This window comes from Ranitomeya variabilis, chromosome 1 (genome assembly GCF_051348905.1).
Source record: "Ranitomeya variabilis isolate aRanVar5 chromosome 1, aRanVar5.hap1, whole genome shotgun sequence".
In the NCBI taxonomy this organism is placed as follows: domain Eukaryota; kingdom Metazoa; phylum Chordata; class Amphibia; order Anura; family Dendrobatidae; genus Ranitomeya; species Ranitomeya variabilis.
This window is the reverse complement of record NC_135232.1, coordinates 270,293,247-270,308,313: the sequence shown is the minus strand read 5'-3', so window position 1 is coordinate 270,308,313 and position 15,067 is coordinate 270,293,247. Positions and strand designations below refer to the sequence as shown.

The 15,067-nt window shown below is 43.0% G+C and overlaps 1 protein-coding gene across 2 annotated transcripts in view; it reads left to right on the top strand.

Annotated features, from left to right (window-relative positions):
- GGT1 (gamma-glutamyltransferase 1) overlaps positions 1 to 15,067 on the top strand; it is a 155,654-nt gene that overhangs the window by 113,105 nt on the left and 27,482 nt on the right. For both annotated transcript variants that reach the window (XM_077293620.1, XM_077293629.1), the window contains exon 4: positions 12,034 to 12,123. In XM_077293620.1, the coding sequence (XP_077149735.1) occupies positions 12,034 to 12,123 (90 nt within the window). The remainder of the gene's footprint in view (positions 1 to 12,033; positions 12,124 to 15,067) is intronic.

Here is a 15,067-nt window from a genome sequence, read left to right as displayed (position 1 = left end):
TAGGACAAAGTGGAGACACCTGACCAGCAGTCACCAAACATCTGACTCTCTTCTGCTTTTAGGGGTGGAAAACCCCATATGATCTGTCTGGGTTATATCAGGCTTATATCAGTTCAGTTCGTGTCAGCCATTTTAAACCATTGATTATAATATATATATTAGCTGTGAGCATATAAGTATATATTTGATTATAGAGGAGTATACATGCAAGTGAGATCTACATGATATATATATTTCTATCACAACCTGAGAACCGGTGTCCAGCAAAGCATTCAAGGGGATTCCATCAATCACTACAGGGAGAACTGGTCGTCCTCCAATATACTTGGTTCTCCAATGCTGCGGGCCTGACCGTCCTACTCCTGGGGGTTGGCCCTTTGCCCCAGGGGTTGCTCGTTTAAAGGACAGTACCTTGCAAGATGGCCCACCTGATGACAGCGGCGGCAGATGGGTCGTCCATCCTGGTGGAAGCGATCGTCGGGCCGGCTCCTGGTCGGCGGAGTCCTCCCCCGTCGCATCCAAGGGACATCCTCCGGGCTGGAAGCCAACTGGATCTTCTCTTTGGGGGCCTCCTGTAGGGACTGCACCGTCCGGGCCAGGGCAGCAACGCTCTTGGTTAGCTCTTGCATCTGGAGACGGAGTCCTGCAGGGGAGTCGTCCTCGAAGCTCTGGGCGTCGGCTTCCGCGGCAACTGGGGTATCCGATGCCACCTCCTGGTGGTAGGTGAGAGCGGGGCGCCTGGGTGGCACTGCGCGGCTGGGCTGCCGCTCCTGCAATGCCTGGATAGCTTTATCTTTAAACTGCGCAAAAGTCAAGTCTGGATTTTGCATGGCCAGGAAGTGCAATTGGCCCCGCTGGTGACTGCACAGGAGCCCCTCGATGAACCGCTCCTTCAGGATTTTATCCTCATCCTGCATGCTGCCGGGGTCACTCTGCTTAATGGCCCGCATCGCTTCCTGGAGATTAAGGGCATAGTCCCGTAAGCTATCCTGCGACCTCTGTTTGCATCCATAGAAAGTCAGTTTAATCTCTGTGGCAGTGCGAGTATCAAAGGTGGCTTTAAGCTTGGCAAAAATCTGTTGTGCAGTTCCTTTATCCTCAGCGGGCCAGGATTTCACTTCTCTCAGAGCCGCCCCAAAGAGTTGACCGGTTATCATATGGACCTTCTGAGGCTCGGTTAGGGGATAGAACTTGAGTAGGCTGCAGAGCCCTTCTTTAAAGTCAGTGAATGTATGCGCCTCCCCAGAGTATCGTGGGAGCCAGGTCGCTCCGGGCAGGTAGGGCATGGAGAAGGGCATTATGGCTTTTGCGTTAGCGGCGGTGTCCGACTGGCTGATGGGGGCAGCGGGCTCTGCGGCAGCCAGTGGCGGTATTAGGGCCGCGGCTTCGCCCGCTGCGGGGACCGGAGCTGCCCCTGCGTCCGCGGCTGCGACCGCCACCTCCTCTCCTCCCGACTCGGACATGGCCGTCCCTTCCTCCCACTAACCTGCTGGAGGTCGGAGTTCCTCTTCCGGGATTGGCGTCTCACCGCGCTTTCCGTTCCGCGCTTCTTTTGGCCGATCCCGCCCACGTAGCTAAGGCTCCTCCCTCCGCGCGCGGCAATGGCGAATTTTGGCGGTAACTTTCCGCGGCAAGCAGTAGCACACAGTTCTCTCAATAAAGTACAGTTCAAGCACGACAAATCACAGTCTCTAGGCACACATGACCTGATTCTTCAGGCTTAAGTAGATCCTGTTCGTGACGCCAAGATTTGGAGCGCCCCCACACCGCCGCAGGGCCGAGGGGTACCCGGAGCCGGGCCTCTGGGGTCTCAGTCCTGGGGTTGTCACGGTGGCTAGACCCGGTCCGTGGCCCTGTCTGTCAGTGGGGGACGTCCGTTGCAAATAGGTGCTGTTAACGGGGGTATAGCGGTGCAGTTGTGGGGTGCAGGTCGCGGTAAATAACGAGGACACCAGGTTGCAGTCTCTTTACCTCTTTACTGAAGATGTGGGAGACCTCAGTCCAGAGCGCTGTTAACTGGGTTTTCAGAGACCGGCCGGTCCAACGACACATCAGGAGCTCTCTTTACAGGTGGGAATCAGTATCTACCTTCTAGCGCTGTGTGTTGTAGTTCTTCCCTGCTGAGCTCCCGGGATAGTCCTCACAACTGTTTCTTTCTGTCTCTACTGTTCCTTCTCCGTCCTCCAGTTGATATGGTAGGACGCACCCGTATGACGGGGTAGGCCTGGAGTTCTTCCGGGACCCTAGAGTCGCCCCTCTCCCACAGCTGCCTCCGTTGTCTGCTTAGGTGTTAAGTGAGACAGCCAACCTGTAGTTAGCTGCCCTGCCGTGGTTTGCAATGTACTTAAAGTCTCTTACTTGCTCGGCGTTCCGGCCACCGACTGTTTGCGCCTCAGAAGGATGTTGCCTCGGTCTAACAGCAAGACCCCTTCTGGTATTTCTCCTTTTCTGTATTCCCGTTGTTTACCGGTTAGTTCTGCTCTGAGGAGTCTGCCAGGATCCCATCCCTGACAGGTCCTCTCACTAGCTCTTCCCAGCTACTTCTCCCTGTCTTCCTGTCCAACCCCCAGTTTTACCAGAGTTGTGAGGAGTGGCCTACTAGATAGGACCACCCCCCCTGGTGGCCGGAGTGTGAAGTGTGGTGTGAGTGTACCTGATCAGAGAAACTCCCTAGTGCAATCAGACGCACCATAGCTCCCCGTAGTGGCGGAGCCACAGCACTGCAACAACCAGGACTCTGGGGTGCTGCACAGACAGCTGCAGGCTGATATTCATAGCCTAGGAAGGGGCCATGGATATGGCCCCCTGGCTACAAACACCAGCTCACAGCCATCAGAGAAATGGCGCATCTGCAAGATGCGCCCATTCCGGCACTTAGCCTCTCTCTTCCCACTGCCCTGTAGCAGTGGCATATGGGGTAATAGGGGGTTAACTTGACCTTTGAAATGTAAGGTGACATCAAGCCAGCTTAGTAATGGAGAGGTGTCAATAAGACACCTATCAATTACTAATCCTATAGTTGTTAATGGCTTAGATAGATACACAGCCAGAATAAAGTATTTTAATGAAATAAAACACTTTACAGTTTTGCCATCTTTATTGTTCTGCCAATCCATGCGACACCCTCGATCTCCTGTAAAAAATAAAAAATAAAAAAACAACACAAATATTTCCTGGTCCGACAGAGTCCATTTAATAAAAAGTATCCCACAACAATCTCCCCTATAGAGAAGTCACATCAGGAGATGTGACTGCTCTATAGGCCTCCAGTGACACACTGACAGGTGACAATAGCTCCTGCAGTGTTATCACTGAGGATTCAATGGGCTCTCACTTTATGGTACTGCTACATGAGAATTTTCCCACGCAGCGGTGCGGCAAGTGACTGTATGAACTATACTGAACTCACAGCAGAGGGATACAGTGCGGGAGGATTATCTCCTGTCATTGTATCACCGGAGTATCAGGTAACACTAAGGAAAGGTATGTGCACAAGATCAGTAAACAATGTGGGTTGGACGCTGCGTACTTGTGCAGCGTCCAGATGTTACAGCATAGTGGATGGGATTTCAAGAAATCCCATGCCCACTATGCATGCAGAGACGCCCGCAGTTTACCTGCGGAGAGGTACATGCAGTGCGACTTTCCAGACCGCAGCATGTCTATTTACCTTGCGGAGATGCAATAAACACATGCGGATTCACCTGAGTTCAAAAGCCGGCAGCGCTTTGGACGCAGTGGGCACGTGCTAAGTCCAAAGCGCTGCTAATTCCTGAACGTCTGCACATGCCCTAAGAGAAAACATCATAACTTCACTGAGGAAGCTGATCTCCAGCATAGCTCAAAGTCCAACAAAGCTTGGTCCTGAGAGATTCTGAACTCACCATCGCAGTCGCCTGACTTGAACCCCATAGAAATCTTCAATGAGATTTGAAAAAGACGTTTGTAGCACGTAAACCCGAGAATATTAGTGAACTGGAGGTTGTTGTCCATGTGGAATGGGCTAAGATTCCTCAGTAACGCTGTCATAAGTTGATGTCTGGCTGTGCATCACATTTGCAGCAGATCATAGCCAGAGGGTGATCTACTAATTGCTAAAGACGCCTGTTGTGAAGGGGTTGAATAATTCTGAGAATGCTGTAGTCATTAAAATTTGGCATTTTAATGAATACTCAAATTTGTAGAAAACACTTATTACATTAGTTTTGTTGAATAGTTTAAAAAGTTCTTGTTTAATTGGTTGATTGCAAACAGAAAATGTACATTTTGTTTATTTTGAAGATAAACCTAATTTGCAATTCCTCTCTATTGCGAAAACCTACTGTTAGCCGGAGTATTACCACAGCAGCGCGTGTTACTTCATATAAGCAGCAGAATCCAACGTAAGGCAAACTGTGTTTAATATATGCAGCTTGAACTGGAACAAAATAAGAAAGCTTTGACAGTAACTACCGATATAATCTAGTCCATGTAACACATGTCTCTCTGTGAAGGAAACAGCAGCAGAATGATGCAATCAGTGAGTGTCCTGTGACCTTTTTTTTTTTTTTTTACAAACTTTAACAATCACAGCATAGCTGACAAATGGACACTCATAGACATTCAATGCAGACTACAACAGGAATGGAGTTGTTGCATTTAAACTTATTCCAACACCCCCACTCAACAACTGCTTATCCTGTTAGTCCCATTGCAGTTCTGAATTCTTCAAACTTGGCTCTTGACAATGGCTTTGTCAAAACATCTGCTAACATCTTGTCAGATTCACAGTAAACAAACTTTAGAACTTCACGCTCTACTAAGTCACGCAAGTGATGATGTTTAACATCAATGTGCTTTGTTCTTGCACTTATCCTTTCACTGCTGGCGAGCTTGATACATCCTTGGTTGTCCTCATAGATAACAGTTGGTTCAGCTAGTGGTTTGCCGAATTCTTCCAAAAGTTGCTTCAACCAAATTAACTCTTGACTTGCATGAGCAGCTGATGTATATTCTGCTTCTGTAGAAGACAATGCAACTGACACTTGTTTTCTACTCGACCATGAGATTGAAGTGTGTCCTAACTTGAACAAGTAACCACTTGTTGATCTTCGATCACTTGAGTCTCCAGCCCAATCTGCATCTACATATCCTCTGAGAATTAGATCTCCTGATGCAGAAATCTTTAGACTTAACTCTTGGGTTGCCTTAAGATACTGAAGAAGTCTCTTAATTGCATTCCAATCTCTTTGGCGTGGCTTGCTTACACGTCGGCAGAGAATTCCCACTGTGGCTGAGATATCTGGACGGGTTGTGGTTGCTATGTATAGAAGTGCCCCCACTGCTTGTCTGTAACTGTCATTTGTGGGTAGCAGATCTTCTTCTCCTTCCAATTTTAGGTAAGATGGATCCATTGGAGTTGATATGCCTTTGGCTTCTGACATTCCAAACTGGTTTAGAACTGTGGAGATTTTAGAATTTTGATTAAGAAGAAAACTTCCATCTTCCTCTCTCTGGATTTGGATTCCCAAATAGTATGTCACATCTCCAAGGTCCTTGGTCTCGAAATGCTTGTTCAGAATTTGACCTAGTTTTAAAATTTCTCTCTCTTCTTGATGCGCTATTATTACATCATCCACATATAGAATAACATACATCCAATCTTGTGATACACCTTTTGTATACAAACATGGATCCGCTTGAGACCTTTTAAATCCTTCGTCGATTAACACTTTGTTCATCTTAGTGTTCCATGCTCTTGCTGATTGCTTAAGGCCGTAGAGAGATTTTTGCATTCTGCAAACAAGGTTCTCTTTACCCCTTTTAACATAGCCTTCTGGTTGAGTCATGTACAGCTCTTCTTCAATGTCTCCATGTAGAAAGGCTGTTTTGATGTCAAAATGTCTTACTTTCATCTGCTGAACAGCAGCTATGGATAATAAAGTTCTGAATGTAGTTTGCTTGGCAACTGGAGCAAAAGTAGCATCATAATCTTCACCATATTTTTGTGAATATCCTTTTGCGACCAATCTTGCTTTAAAACGGTGAATATTACCTTCAGAGTCATATTTGTTCTTAAAGACCCACTTACATCCAATTGCTTTCTTGCCTTGAGGTAGCTCTGTGAGCTCCCATGTTTTGAGCTTATGAAGGGATTCCATTTCTTCATCAGCAGCTTTTATCCATTTTTGCTTCTTATGAATAGGCAGTTTTTGCATTTCCTGCCATGACTGTGGCTCTTCTTCTGGAATTGATCTGACCATATAAGAAAGGCGTTTAGCTGGAATTCCTTTATTTGATCTTTCTGATCTTCTGATCTCCTGAGGTTGACTTGGTTCTTCTGTTTCTTTTTCAGTACTTTCAGAGCATATCCAGACTTCAGTATTTTCTTTGAGATTCTCTTCAATGTCTGGAATCACTGACTGAAATTCTTGTTCCTTAGGTTGAATTATTTGCGTAACCTCATGAAATTTGAGCGATACTGAGTTTTCATCAATCACTACATTTCTGCTGATTGTTACTGTGTTGGTCTGTGGATGCAGGATTCTGTATCCTTTCTGAGTTTCACTGTACCCCACAAGAACTCCTTCCTTTGCATGAGATTCCCACTTAGAACGTTTTTCTTTGGGAACATGCACAAAAGTTTTGCTTCCGAATATCCTGAGATGCTTCAGGTTGGGCTTCTCACAGTTCCATAACTCATATGGAGTTTTACTTGTAGCTTTACTTGGCAGTCGATTTTGAAGATAGGTAGCAGTCATGATGGCTTCTCCCCAATATGTTGTAGGTAGGTTTCCATCAAATAGCATACTTCTTCCACTTTCACAAAGAGTTCGGTTCTTTCTCTCTGCTGTGCCATTCTGCTCTGGGTTGTATGGAACGGTTGTCTGGAACACGATTCCATTCTTTTTCAGGATGGTTTGCACTTTACCACTTGTATATTCAGTTCCATTATCTGCTCGCAGTACCTTTGGTATTCTTCCAAATTTGTTAAGAACTGCAGCAAGATATTCTTCAAGTTTCTGTGGAACTTCATCTTTACTTTGAAGTAGGTAAGTAACAGTATATCTGGAATAATCATCAATGAATGTGAGAAAATATCTCTTCTTGCTGGGAGTAAGAACACTCATTGGACCACACACATCTGTATGTATCAAATCCAGTATCTGTGCAGATTTAGTAGTGCTTACTTTAGGAAACGATTTTTCTGGACATTTTCCCTTTTAGGCAACTTGTGCACTTCATTGTTTGATTACACTGGTTGATTGCAATACCATTTGCAAGTTGAGCTAGTTTCTTTACTGCTTCTGGATCTCTGTGGCCTAGGCGTCTGTGCCACACATGAATACAGTCCTTATGAAAATCTTGTCTAGCACTGTAAACAGTTTCATTGCATTTCAGCTGATAAAGTTCATCTTTGATTTTTCCTTCGGCAAGGGTATGACCCTTCTTTGAAATGATGCATCTGTCATCCTTAAATGTAACTATATTTCCTTGTTGTGCAAGCTTCTTTACAGATAAAAGGTTACTTTCAAGTTTGGGAACATACAGCACGTCTTTAACTGGGATTTTTCTGACTTGTGCTGAGGATTGAACTTGACAATGGAAATAACCATCTCCTATTCCTTCTGATGTCATATAGTGACCATTAGCTAAAATTACCTTTTCAGACTTGCTTTCATCTAGATTAATGAAGAAATCCTTATCACGTGTCATGTGAGCAGTCGCTCCAGAGTCAATACACCAAACATGGTTTGCATATGGGCTTGTGCTGACCCCAAATGCAGTCGCAATACATGCATCTTCCTTCTTTACAGCTGTTTTAACCTTTTGATGACTGTCCTGCTTTTTAAACTGATTCATTCTTGCTTTCCACACTCTGCAGTCTGCTTTAAGGTGACCAGGCTTTTTACAGACAAAACATTCACGAGTTTCCTTTAAATGACTCTGAGCTTTAGAAAAGTACTGTGTCTTTAATGCTGTTTCTGCTTTGCATATATTATTGCTAATAGTCTCTGACTTTCTCTTGTATTCATCTGCAAGTTTCCCTTTCACATATTCTAGTGTGAGTTCATCATCTGGTCTGGCATCTAATGCAGTCACAAGCGTGTCATAACTTTCTGGAAGACCACTTAATAGTAATGCAGCAACATGAAAATCTTTAATTTCTTCACCAATACCCCTTAGGCGCTCCACAATCTCTAGGGTGTTTCTGATATAGTCCTGCATATGCTGGCCATCACTTAATTTAGACTGATACAGCTTTCTCATAAGATATAGCTTATTGCTGAGATTTGACCTTTCATGCACTTTCTGTAATTCTTCCCACATTTTCTTTGCAGTATCACATTTGCATACATGTACAATCTGGTTATCATCTATGCTGAGGGAAATAGTGCTTTGTGCTTTCTGATCAGTCTCTAGCCAATCACCCGGTACTGGGTCAGGCACAGGCTGTTCAATACATTTCCATGTACCCTCTCTTATAAGTAACATCTTTACCTTGAATTTCCAGGAGCTGTAATTGTGATTTGTGAGACTTGGCACTGTGTACTTCACTGCATTCCTTTCTGTAGACATTCTTGTCTCTTGTACCTTTGCGTTCCGGTGTCCTTGTATTCCGGGGGTTCCTCTGTGCTGTCTGCGCTTGGCTCGCTGCTTATTCCGGTGACTGGGCTTTTTACCATTTACTTTCCGGTGGCTGGGCCCATAACCTGTTAGCCGGAGTATTACCACAGCAGCGCGTGTTACTTCATATAAGCAGCAGAATCCAACGTAAGGCAAACTGTGTTTAATATATGCAGCTTGAACTGGAACAAAATAAGAAAGCTTTGACAGTAACTACCGATATAATCTAGTCCATGTAACACATGTCTCTCTGTGAAGGAAACAGCAGCAGAATGATGCAATCAGTGAGTGTCCTGTGACCTTTTTTTTTTTTTTTTACAAACTTTAACAATCACAGCATAGCTGACAAATGGACACTCATAGACATTCAATGCAGACTACAACAGGAATGGAGTTGTTGCATTTAAACTTATTCCAACACCTACACCGGACATTAAGCATATCAACTTGTGTGTCAGCTTTGTAAAATAAACTGCTCAAGATAACTAGTGAAATAATGGGAATGAGGATCGTCAGAGCAAAGATTCGTGTAGATGCCTTCAAGTTCAGCATGTGACATAAACAGCAATATTGAATAGAGTGCTCTCCAAAACCTCCCACACCTCTCCGCAGTCGCATTCTAACCCCTCCTTGAGTTGCTCATCAAATATTGTCATTCCTGTAAAGCAATAATAATATTCATTTTCCTGCAATCCAGGAATATACTGTATGTGCACCATGCTGCTGACAGAAGGTTTATTCATTACCTACAATTGTGTGACAGATCATCAGCTCATTTATGAGCCTCACTGTTATAGCATCTGCCGTTTATCTGTGTTACATTATAATAGTTTCCTGACTATACGGTGTCCCCTGTTCACCTTTTAGACTAAACTTAGGCGCTGATTCATCATTGTCTTAGCACTTTCTTTTCTAGATAAAAATGGTTCTAACCCGGTAAGTCACAAAACTCAACTATCCAGTTACTCTGGCATGAAAAAAAAAATCTAGATGAAAGACATGGGCCCCAAATCAATTTTGGCTGAAGGGACTTTTTTGCCTTGTGATATTTGTTACTGCGTTTGCACCAGGTTCTTCAAAATTGTACACTCAGGTTGATGAATTTTGCATAAAATCAAAAGATGCTTTTTTATGTCTTTATCACATATGCGTGCTTTAGCACAAAAACTCACGTAATCCTTTAAAATGTCTAATTTTTTTTTTCAGCTGCGCAAAAATAAAATTATATGGATTTGTGCTCCACTAATTTACTGGAGTACAATTGCACAACAAAATTGTGACATTTTGAAATGTCGCAAATGATGATTTAGGCTAGATAAAAGATCAAGATCTGAATAAAAAAAACAGCCCCATAAATATAAAAAAAAATGAAATCAGGTATAGAAAAAAGTGCAAAGTAACTAAAAAAGATAAAAGTCACTATTACAAACCTTTTTACTCAAGAACAGAAATGTTCAAAGACTAAAGACCATCATGAATTGGGTTGATATGGTAAAACCCCCAATTCATTAAGATCGGTCTTGATGAGGACGCATATTGAAGTCAGACGCTCCTGATTCATGAAGAGGTGCACAATTCTTAACCAATCAAAAGTGTCTGACAAATGGCTTGTGCCTCCATGTGCCTTGACACGAATCTTACTCTAGTCAGTAATTGGAATAAGATTTCTGGTGTAAGGAACGTTTGTCATGAATTACACTCCCCTGTCACGTGCCCATGCCTCACCAGCTTTGCCCATTTTGTCACAGCTGGAAGAAACTGACATGAAAAGACCAAAAGTCGCAAAATTTTTGAGCAACTGAGAGTTGCTCAAAACTTGGGCAACTTTTCAAAGCTTTTTAGGCAAGTTTTCTGGCGTAAAATTTGTGATGAATTGGGGCAAGTGTTGTGAAGCTGTACTAATATACATAACCTTTTTTAACCCCTTACCGGCATATGAATCACTGGCACTTCATATGTTGGCTATGCCCACATCTTTCCCGACACATGATGGCTGATTTAATCAGCCATCATGTGCCCTTAACCTGTTAAATCCCACTGTCAATCTCTGACAGAAGCATTAAACACACGCTGGCAGGGGGCACGTCATTCTATCTGCCCATCAGTGTGCCTATGACTTGATCTTGGGGCGCTGATGGGTTTTCATGACAGTCAGGAGGCCGGTCAAGACCCCCATGGCTGTCATTATGATCCCCCTGTGAAAGCTAGTGTTTAACTGGCAATCATATTAGATTGTGATTTTCTCTATACATAGCAGTCCATCAGTACTGCTATATATAGCACAAGTGATCAGATGATTGCAGCTTCAAGTCACATAAGGACTTTAACCCCTTAGTGACCGAGCCAATTTTGACCTTAATGACCAGGCCAAATTTTACTAATCTGACCAGTGTCAATTTATGTGGTACTAACTCTGAAATGCTTCAACGGATCCCAATGATTCTGAGAATGTTTTTTCATGACATATTGTACTTCATGACACTGGTAACATTTCTTGTTTATGAAAAAAATGGAAATTCATCTATATTTTTGAAAATTATGCAATTTTTGTGCTGTTAAGTCAGAGAGTCATGTCACACAAAATAGTTAATAAATAACATTTCCCACATGTCTACTTATATACTATGTGGCTGTGCTATATTCTACGTGGCTGTGCTATATACTACATGGCTGTGTTATATGCTACGTGGGCTGTGTTATATGCTATGTGGGCTGTGTTATATGCTATGTGGCTGCGTTATATACTACGTGGCTGTGCTATATACTACGTGGCTGTGCTATATACTACATGGCTGTGTTATATGCTACATGGGCTGTGTTATATACTACATGGCTGTGTTATATGCTACATGGGCTGTGTTATATACTATGTGGGCTGTGTTATATGCTATGTGTCTGTGCTATATACTGTGTGGGCTGTGTTATATGCTACGTGGCTGTGCTATATACTACATGGCTGTGTTATATACTACATGGCTGTGCTATATGCTACCCATTTTGCACTTTTACAAATGTTCTACTTTAATACTTTCTAATGTTTACTTTAAAAAGTTTTCCATTAAAAAATTGCAGTTTTTTCTTTGCAGCAAGTTCAGCTAACAATAAAATGCCTACTGGTAACTGAGGAAGAGGGAGTAGGTCACAAAAATTGGCTTTTAAGGGGTTGACTTATATAAAGCTCCTCTGCTGTATGGTATTGTAGAATTTACAATAGCTATCACTCATGTAAGAAGTGAAATCTGGCATTGTACTATACCTATATTTCTCTGCTGTATCTGTGCATCATGAATCCGTGGTATGTGTTTAAGGGGGGGGGGGGCTACTGAGACTCTTTCGCCCAGGGCCCTCAAAAACCTGGAGCCAGCCCTGCCTGTTACAATGTCCATATAAACCTCAATTAACTTTCTAATTTTATTTTTGTTTCAGGAAAAGCTGAAGTGATAAATGCTCGTGAAACTGCCCCACAGAATGCCACAGAGGAGATGTTTGGGAACAGCACTCAGTTATCACAAAAAGGTAAACTGAAAAGACCTGAATTTGATTTACAAGAAATATTGTGAAACATGAACTCTTATTGCACATTACTAGAACCGTTTACAGCAGCATCGTCAGTTATCACAAACCTGTCTTCATTGTTTCCATGAATGGATAATTTAGACTCCAAAAGTTGGCACTGGTAGAAAGTAAAAGTGAGAGTTTGTATAAGGACAGTCTCTTGCTGTCCTAGTCCTGAAAAAGTGGTGTGGTTCGAGGAAAAACTAAGCTTTAGATCAGAATTAGGAAGTATTTAGCATGAAGACCCCGATTAATCAAGACCTGCGATGTCCACGCTGGTCTGGAAGAGGGAAGTGTTGGAGTCAGAGGTGTCTGATTCATTAAGAAGCACACACCTCTTAATGAATCGCACGTGCCTCTGAAAAGTCGTGTGCACCTCTGTGCGCCTTGCCACAAATCTTACTCCAGTCAATGACTAGAGTAAGATTTCTGGCATAAGTTATTCAATAACTCATAATGAATTAGATGAGTTGGGGCATCACACCTCTGTCCCTCTGTGAAATTGGTGTAAAAGCTCCAAAAGTAGCAACATTTTTGCGCAACTCTGCATTTCACAAAAGTGTCATTGCTTTTCAAAGCGATTTTTGCCACAATTCTGCCATAATGTCTTTGATGAATAATAAGGGGCCTAAGTTTCCCAACTATAATGTGATATATAACATGAACCTCTAGAGAAAAATTAAAAGATTAACATTTTATATAGTATATGACCCATGATATTAAAACTCACAAACTTGGTTTCATCCTGTTTTCACAACTATATTTGAGTTTGTATGTTCTACCTGTGTTTGCGTGGGTTTCCTACAGGTTTTCCGGTTTCCTCCCACACTCCAAAAGGGGATTTGGATGTTTTGCCCCCAGCAGTTCGCCCCCGGGTACATTTACTTCACCTGTGGGAAGTTATAACATCCAGCTGCCATACCATCACCCCAGAGTACCCCTTTAAGCAGCGTTGGTCCCTACTGACCGAATACCACAGGTGGCGTCACAAACAAACTTTATTCTTAAACTCTCTTTAAAGACCTTTCCCTTTACTTGGGCGCCAAGGGCCACAAACCGGGTCGCAGCCACCATGACGTCCCTTTCAAGTACGGGACCCGGTACCGAGTACCCCACTGCCCTGGTGGGCGACTCAACTTGGCGTCACGAACAGGATGTACCCGGGGGCGAAATGCTGGGGGCGAAACATCCTATAACCCTCCAAAAGACATACTGATAGGGAATCTAATTTGTTAGCCCCCATGGGGACAGTGCCGATAATGTCTGTAAAAAGCTGTGGAATTAATGACGCTATATAAATGAGTAAAATAAATATACAGCGTGTATATCCCAATAAGCCATAATATTAATACAACAAACACAAGTGATTAATATTAAATATCTAGTCACAATGGCCCTTTCAATGGGAGCATCATCAAAATGGCATTTCTTGTGAGTTGTCCTGTTTCAGATAGTAACTAACAAAAATGGTCCATTGAAGATTAACTTGTGAATTAATGAGAAGGTCATGGGCACAGAAAGCTCACTAATGCACATGAAGAGGAAAGGCTAACATGACTGTCTTCTGTCCTGTCCTACAGAAGAGCAACTATAGAACAAATTACTGAAAAAGTAAATGCTGACTAGGATCGGTCAGAAGCTACAAATTTTCTCCTCTGTTGTATCAATTTCAAAGAGATTTGGACTCCCAGGTCCAAGAAGATCTCTTGATTTGGACGACTTGCATCCTTAAAATGACTGTATTGTCCAACTTGTTGTACTAGCTATGGACCATACCCATCCATGTTCCTTCTCATTTTAAGCACTTTCTTCTGCCCACCCTGTGTACGTACCTATTGTCTATTTGTCTATCTTCTCTCTCTTTCTCCCCTTTCCTTATACATCCTTTTATTTATCTTTTTTTTTAAGTATGTTGTATTTTATGTATTTTATACCATTGTCCTCAGGATTACTATGCATATAATAAGGACCACCATTGCCTTATGGTTATCTTATTCTACAGGTCCAATAAAACCTTTATATTTCATACATTTTTAATCAACCGATTTTGATTCTGAAAATGCAACTATACTTGATTTTACCTATTTCTATTAAAACAATAACACTTTTTGAACTTAGAAAGATCAGAAAACATCTGAGCTTGTTGCATTTTGGGCTGTGTAGTGTAGTGCAGTGGGGCTGGTGCAGTGTGATAAACAGGCAGTGACCACAAGAAAGTTCAAAACAGAGTCTTTAATGTCCAACGCACTCATAAATGGAAAACATATGGTATCCTTCAGATCGCAGCCTGGAATCTAGACAGTCCGTGTACGAGACCTGTTGCCATGGGTGACTGCACCACCGTGTCACGCTGAGGAGTGCCAGGCCTTTTGGCTTTGCTTGTTTCCGTGTTACTTCACACTGGCTAAGCCTTGCAGAGCCACCTGCTCTGCAGTTTAGAAACCAAGACTGACACACCCAACCCTTTACTGCAGGGTTTTTAAATGGAATCTGTAGTCATGGGTCACTTGTAAGACCCCGGCCTGGAGGGAGCGAACTTCCCCACTACCATCCTGTAGTTTGCTCCAAAAATAAAAGCCCATGCCAGGTTTTCTTAAATCTGCTTTGGATAAATAGCTTGTCCAAGACCAAACGTACTTTTGTTTTGCACTGCAATCACAGCTATGCTTGTGACTGCAATGCACTCCAGCATCCTCAATACGCTTCTGTGCACATCCTGGGGGATACATATCACCCTCTCATATAATACATGTCACTGCCTCACATACCCCCCCCCGTTCAAACTTGTAGGGTGGAACACTTGTCACCATACAGGGGGCCCCTGACAGAGCATCCGCATTTTCCTGTGACTTCCCCACCCGATGTTCCACTGAAAAAATGAAGTTTTGTAGGGACAGGAACCATC